At 37.2% G+C, this 8198-nt stretch overlaps 1 protein-coding gene across 1 annotated transcript; it reads left to right on the forward strand.

Annotated features, from left to right (window-relative positions):
• The first annotated feature begins 669 nt into the window (after positions 1 to 669).
• LOC131394230 (olfactory receptor 7G2-like) lies at positions 670 to 7877 on the forward strand. The gene is made up of 2 exons (XM_058525448.1): positions 670 to 746; positions 6938 to 7877. Exons 1-2 carry the CDS (start codon positions 670 to 672, stop codon positions 7875 to 7877), a joined length of 1017 nt encoding a protein of 338 aa, XP_058381431.1.
• The last annotated feature ends 321 nt before the right edge of the window (positions 7878 to 8198 follow it).

The raw sequence follows: 8198 nt of genomic DNA on the forward strand, positions 1-8198 counted from the left end.
TAGTAGAGTACAGGAACTAACCCTTTACATAGCTATTTAGCAATTAATTAGATTGTTCACTGGTAAACCATATCCTTCTAAAGAACATTACCATCTACCATACTCAGTTTCATTATCTGTAACATTTGCATAATTAGATTATCTCAGTGGTTTGAGGTATTTGAGCTTCATTGGTGAGGATGCTTTAGTTCTAATAAGAAAAATAATCTCTAATTCTAATATGCCCAAACAGTAAATAGAGTTATCTTTCATTACAAGACTTGAGAGATAAGGAATGTATAGAAACAGGTGAATAGAGATTGATTCAATCTTCCATGTGTTGTCTTGTCCTAGACTGGGTCTCATAAGAGTCACAAAGTGGTGGTGCCAGATGGAGATGTCATACCAGGACATGATTCTCAGTGACAGAACTCTGACTGTCCTTTGAGTCAGATGATTATAAATTTTCCATGGTGTCAACCAGAAGATATCTCTGTAGTGGGTGAATAGTGGCCCTTGAAACGATTTGTCCATATCCTATTTCCCCTAACTTATTAATATTATATGATAAAAGAGTCAATGTTACTTAGTTGGGATTAGGGTCTTCGTAGAGGATGAACTTGTGTCAGATTATCTGGGTAGGCCCTAGATATAATCACATGCATGCTTATAAAATATACAGAAGTGGAAATGACACAGAAAAAAGGAGGCGGCAATGTAACCACGACAACAGTAATTGGATTAATGCAGCCAGTATTTGATTTCCAGTATTTGATCATTTTTCCCAGCTTTATTGAAATATAATTGACATATAAAATTGTGTAAGATTAAGATGTACAACATGTTGATTTGATACATTTATATATTGCAAAATCATTAACACCATAGCATTAGCTAAAACCTCCATCCTATTAAGTACTTACTTTTTCTTTTTAGTGGTGAGACCATTTAAGATCTACTCTCTTAGCAATATTCAAGTGTATAATACAGCCTTATTAGTTATAAACATCATGTAATACATTAGATCCTCTGAATTTAATCTTATTAATTGGAAGTTTGTACCCTTTGACCAGCATCTCTCCATTTCCTCCACATCATACCCCTAGTAACTACTACTCTACTCTCTGCTTCTATGAGTTTGTCTCTTTTAGATTCCATATATAAATGATATCATACAGTATTTGTCTTTCTCTGTCTGATTTACTTCACTTAACATAATTTCAAGTTTCATCCAAGTTGCCACAAATGGCAGGATTTCCTTCTTTTCCATGGCTGAATAATATTCCATTGTGTATATACCACATCTTCTTTATCTATTCATGTGTTGACAGATGCTTAGTTTGTTTCCATAACTTGGTTATTGTGAATAATGCTGCAACGAACATGGTAATGCAGGTATCTCTACAAGATCCTGATTTCAATTCCTTTGGATGTATACACAGAAGTAAGATTACTGAATCACATGGCACATTGTCATAAAGGAAGTGTCCAATGCCTGCTCAGTCCTCAGTAAAATTTTCATATAGGTGTGGCTTTAATTAGTACTATTTTTCTATGTGTTTTAGAACCATACTGTTTTAGTTAATATAGCTCCATAATGTCCTGATATTCGATAAAGAAAGTACTTCACTTTGTTCTTATTTGCCATCAAGTCAAATAATTTTTCTCCATTACTCTCATATGAATTTTAAAATCAGCTTCTCAAATACAATAAAATCCCAGATTTGCCTTAAATCAATAAAACTATTTGGGGAAAATTGACATCTCTATGATATTGTGTATATCTGTCCAAAATTAGAATATTCTTCCCATTTTTTGGTCTTTTAGAGTTCAGTAAAATATTATAGATTTTTCCACAATGTGCTTTCACATTCTTTCTTAGAACTCTTGCCAGGTATTTATCTGATGTTTTGTTAAAAGTGTCTTTTAGAAATTACACTTTCTAAATGAACTTTTGTTTGTAGAGACACGTAATTGATATTTGTGTAGTGTTTTGATTCCAGCAACCTTGCTACATTCTGTTTTTCTTTTAAAATATGATCTATAGATTCTTTGGCATTTTCTACCTAGATGCTAATATTATCTGTTAATGTTTATTTGTTCTCAATGCAGCTCAAACCTGCACTATGTTGTTTGAATGAAAGCAGTGTTAGCAACTATTATGTATTGTTCTTGATTTTAAAGAGAATGTTATGAGTATTTGACCATTGAGTATTTCATTTACTGTAGATTATTTCTGAAATATCCTTTTTGGAGTGAAGGTAGCCTCTTCTATTCTTATATCGTGATTTTTATCATCATGAAAGGATGTTGCATTTTATGCAAATGCTTTTTCTTCATCTATTGAAAACAATCATGTTTTGCTCTTTACTCTGTAAAAGTGTCAAATCATATTCAGGAGTTCTAACACATTCATTTATTTATTCAACAAATATTAATTGAGAGAACACTGTTGCCAGGCCCTGTCATAAGTGCTATTGATGAAAGTGTGCACAGAGAAATCCCAGTGCTCTGAAAGTGCTCATCCGTGAGAAAAGCAGGTGATATACAAGAGAGATAGGTTTGGGGGACACTGTGATTCATCATCTCTAATCTTTTTCAGAAAGGAGGAAATTGTTACCCCCAGCTTCTAGGAGTGCTGCTGGCAGACAGCCCCTCACTGGGAGCCCCCTTTGGGGTGACCTCTTAGATGAGAGTCACTGCACCTAAGGTCACTCCCCCTTCCCAGAGTTACATCTAGTGACTGATCAGAGCAGGTATTTAAAGACCTGGACTTCTTGCTCCAACTTGGAACAACTCTGAAAAACGTTCCAGCTTATAGAACCCCTGCAGGATCACTGGAGTTTGACAATGGGATTCCATTGTATTTCACTTTCTCTCTGCCCAGTCCTACATTCTCCTCTTCCACAGGGGTTAATCCAGGGATATCCCCTCATTAACCCCAGCATGCTAATCTCTGCCTCCATGTCTACCTCCCAGTGGCCCAATCTGATGCCATAAGAAAAATATTGACTGATAGATTGTGAATATACCTCTCCAAGAGGCAAGAATATGTAAAGGTTTTCAATTTTACACAGCAGGACAAGAAGAGTCAGTGAGAAATTGACATTCTAATAAAGGCTTGATATAAGTATGGGAGTGAACAACGTGGTTATGTGGAACAAAACTCAACTTTTCATTCCTGGAGTAAAACTGAATTTGGCAGAATCCATTACCCGTTTTCCTTCTTGGTTAGATTTAATTTTGTGAGATTTTGTCAGTTATGTTGCAGGAGTGAAATTTCACTTATTCTACTGAGAGTATGGATGAACCAGTATACTATTACTTTAGCAGTGATGTTGTAATTTCTCATAACTCTATTAAAAATTAAGTGTCATAATTTCAACCTATGATCAGCTAATGTGAAATTAAAATGTACACTGAAACTATCGTGATGACATCAGAAAAGATATTTATAAAATTCTAAAGTCTGTCTATATTGATCACAGAATTAATTATAGATTATAGATTAGAATCTGCTGTATAAAATATACAGAATGAAGATTAAGGTTCAGAAAACATTCATTGACACTTAGAAAGAAACATCTTTGAGTGTTTGCATTTTACAATAGCTTAGCTGTATTTATAAATATATTTTTATATCCAAATATATAAACTATGTTTTCACACTGAAAGTTAGAATCCAATTTCCTGATATCATTAATTACATAGACATGCTATTGCTTATATCTAAAAAATGAAGATTGGTATCCAATTAGAGAAGAATGGTGTGTCCATGTGTGTAAGGTATGTGACATGGAGGTGAGCAGAAACACTTGGAGAGAGCTGGATGGCGTACACCTGGCCTTGCACGTTCAGGGAATCAGCCATCTGAATTCCTCCCTCTATAGTCTTGGTCTGTAAGGATTTACACTGCCTTGGGATCCAAATAACAATAAAAGTGTTTGTCTAATGAGGAGATTTGGATGTTGAACCTCCAGGGATACAGAGACTGCAAAGAGTCTGTGAGTCTCCACCTCACTCAACAGCCCTGCCTAGTCAGGAAGCAACAGTTGAGCCACCGCCCAGAGATGATCCCTCTTGCCTAGAAGCCTGGGACTTCACTCAGTCTCTCTGCTCTTCTCAGACACAGGCCTGCTGTCTCCATCATTGAATATCCAGGGAAAATTCCAAGTATCGTCCCACAATGATGTCAGCCAGGTAACCTAACGTCCCTTAGACGATGCTTTGGACTTGAGCGCAGGTGTTTACTACAGTATCATCCCTGCACAGCTGTGAAAAGAATCCATTCCTAAGATGCTCACTGAGTCCCCCATGGGATTCTTACCTGAATGTCATCACTTGTCATGTCCTTTTGTACCTTTGCAACAATATTCACACAGCTATTTTTAGTCTTCTATTCTGTCTGTATAATGGGAGGAATCTTTTACTTTTGAGCTTAAATCCTCTCCTTCTCAAGTATGATGACCGCTATAAAATTCTCTGACACTTACTTGTATCCTTGTGATGGTGGAGGGGAAAGGTGTTAGTCAGCTTCACCCTATCTTCCCATACATCTTACCATCATCTTCCCATATATCTTTATACAGAAGAGATTTAATGTCCTCTTTCTTGCCTGGCTGTAAGGCCTCTGGAGAAGGAGTTGTAGCCCTAGACAGACAGAGCAGACTGCTTCCTTTATCTATGTATATCTATTTATAAAAAAAATGAATATTTTAAATTATAAGAAGAGTATAAATATAGTAATAATAATTTTAAATTGCCACCATCAACCCATTTCCAAAATTAACACATATTGGCATTCTACTATACATTTTTTGTATAAAGTTCCAAAATAGTATACATGCAGAAAGCTGCTTTTTTTGTATTCACCTTCATTCCCCGCATTCTCTTCACAGAGGCAACACCAATGTGATGGTGTCCTCCAGGCATGGTTTCATATTGTATTTGTATTGATAAATATCTATCAGCTAGTAAATGGAGAAATAAACCGTGATGTAACATATAGTGAAACAGATTATGGTAGTTAAAATGAATGAAGCAGAACTGAATGATCAACATTAACAAAAATATATGAAGTACCAAATCCATTTGTAAAATGCCTTGCACAGTATGATTGCGCTTATATATGCCAATTTTGAAATGAAAAGCAATCATTTGTTTATGAAAGCATAACAGCAAATATAAGAAAATTGCAGGGGCCAGCCGGGTAGTATAGCAGTTAGGTGCGCGCACTCCACTTCGGCGCCCCGGGATTCACAGGTTCAGATCCTGGGCGCACATTGCTGCACCGTTTGTCAAGCCATGCAGTGGTGGTGTCCCATATAAAATAGAGGAAAATGGGCATGGATGTTAGCCCAGGGCCAATATTCCTCAGCAAAAAGAGGAGGATTGGCATCGGATGTTAGCTCAGGGCTAATCTTCCTCACACACACAAAAAAAATTCAAGTAGATAATGTATGTGAAGTCAATGTAGTGGTTTCCTCAGGGAACTAAAAGAATCAAAATTGTACAAATATCTGATGGAGTCTTCAGTAATATGTATTATCTCAATGAAAATACTTAAAGAAAGGATGGCGAGGGGTGTGAATTTGATAATATTAACTGGGGGCTACCCAGTCCTTCATTATTGTTCTCCATGCTTTTCTTATGCTAGAATAATCCATAATAAAAATAAATATACCTATGTAGGTTAAAAAGTAATTTAAAATTTCTCATGCTGTAGACTTTATATCAAACAATATTTTCTCCCATAGGTTTTCATCGCTTGTATTGATTCACATATCTAATTTATTTTATTATTTAATTCATTTTAATTGCTTTACATCCATGCCAAATGAATATTGATATCATCGGTCTTTCTAAGATCCCTGAAATTTGCAATTATCATGCTAAGGATATTCTTTCCTCTTTGATCAACTTACCCCACTGAACCACTTCACTCCTAGGAGTGAAATGTGGCAGAAACTGTTGTTCATGGCAGAAAAAAAATCACACTGGGAAATGTCACAATGAGGTTCCCATATGCTGAACATTGTGCTGGCTGCTTTAAACCTATTCTTTTCTCATCATTGCAACAACACATCAAGTTTTATGATAGTTCCCAATATGCAAACAAGAACACTGGGCGTCCCATACAGTTAAAGAGTTTCCCCATTCATAAAGCAAGTGCTGTAGCCTGGACTAAATTCAGAGTGTCTGAGTCTAGTATTACACCAAATAATTGATCCTCTGATGGCCATTTGTTAGTCCCTTGAGGGAGGGAAGACCACGACTGCGTATAGACACATCTGTTAGGACACATCGTTTTGGTGTTATCTTACAAGTCTCTGTCTTCTGAAGACAAATAAATTGTTACGTTTACCTGTCTTTTAACTATCCAATGCATTTCATCCTTTCTCCCATTCAGCTGGGATTTTTGTTTGTTTGATATTTTATTTTCGATCATATGTCACTTTTCACAATAGAGGAAGAACATCCCTAAAGATGAGAAAGATATAGTAATTTTATTCTTATATTTCTGATTGTTTGAAGACGTGGAATAATTTTGAAGGACTAAAGCCGTGTCTTCTTTATTTCATTCTCAGGGTTTGCCTAATGTGTTAGAAAGGCATTGCTCAATAAAATACGAGCTGATTAAATGAGAAGAGGGAAGAGGAGTTCGGAGAGAAGAAGGATGGAGGGAGAAATAAGCAGAGGGAAAGATTTGGATATTCACTTGGGTTCACAATATAGATGAGCGTTTTTCTAGTGCAGCAGTTTTCACACTTTAGTGTAGATCACAATCATCTGGAGAGCTTGTTGAAAAAGATCGGTGGTAATTACTCCTGGGGCTTTTACCATCAGGAAGTCTGGACTAGGGAGCCAGAATAGGCATTTCTAACAAGTTCACAGATACTGATGCTGCTGGTCCTGGGACCACTCATTTTATTTTCTTGTCATCCGTGTTTTCCATCAGATTCATAAACAACAGAAACCAAACAGATGTTTCAGAATTCCTTCTCCTGGGATTGACAGATGATCCAGAATTGCAGCCTCTCCTCTTCTGCCTGTTCCTGTCCATGTACCTTGTCACCATCCTGGGAAACCTTCTCATCATCCTGACTGTCCTCTCTGATTCCCACCTCCACACTCCAATGTACTTCTTTCTCTGCAATCTGTCCTTTACTGACATCTGTTTGAGCACAACCACAATCCCAAAGATGCTGATGAATATCCAAGCACAGGATCAACACATCACTTACACAGGCTGCCTCAGCCAGGTCTGCTTTGTCCTGGTTTTTGCTTGTTTTGAAAATGGTCTGCTTGCAGCAATGGCCTATGACCGCTATGTGGCCATTTGTCACCCCCTGATGTACACAAACATCATGAACCCCCGTCTCTGTGGACTGTTGATTCTACTCTCCTTGAGCATTAGCATTGTGGATGCCCTGCTCCACAGTCTGATGGCTTTGCAGCTGTCCTTCTGCACTGACCTGGAAATCCTGCACTTCTTCTGTGAACTTGCTGAGGTCATCAAGCTCGCTTGTTCTGATTCCTTCATCAATACCTTCCTGGCTAATTTTATGGCTAGTGTATTGAGTGGTATTTCTCTCTCTGGAATTATTTTTTCTTATATTCAAATTGTCTCTTCTCTTTTGCGAATGCCAACAGTTGGCAGAAAATATAAAGCTTTTTCCACTTGTGGGTCTCACCTCTCTGTTGTTTCCTTGTTCTACGGGACAGCTGTTGGTGTGTACATTAGTTCTGCAGTTACTGACTCTTCCAGGAAGACTGCAGTAGCTTCGGTGATGTACACTGTTGTTCCTCAAATGGTGAACCCTTTTATCTATAGCCTGAGGAACAGGGACATGAAGGGAGCCTTGAGAAAAATAATCAGTAGAATAACTTTTCTTTAATGAATTTGTCATCAAATTTGGATCAGGTTTCTAGAATGAAGCAAAGTGAAAAGTGTTCTGTTGTTTCAGAATACCTAACTCTTCCATCATCAAGGTCTTCTAAAATGACTAGATAACCTGATGGCTAAGTGCATTTCAACATGGGCTTGAAATCTGATTTTGCTGTTTGTCTAAATTTGGGATGTTTGACAAATGATTTCAACTGTCTCACCTCAGCTTTTTGGGGTCATGTTCCATAGAAGGAGAACCTGACCCCTGGGATTTTTTTTGAGTGATTTTGGAGCATGGGATTCTCAGAACAAAGCTGGAGAAGGTGGATGT

This window comes from Diceros bicornis, chromosome 30, assembly GCF_020826845.1.
Source record: "Diceros bicornis minor isolate mBicDic1 chromosome 30, mDicBic1.mat.cur, whole genome shotgun sequence".
NCBI classification, from domain to species: Eukaryota; Metazoa; Chordata; class Mammalia; order Perissodactyla; family Rhinocerotidae; genus Diceros; species Diceros bicornis.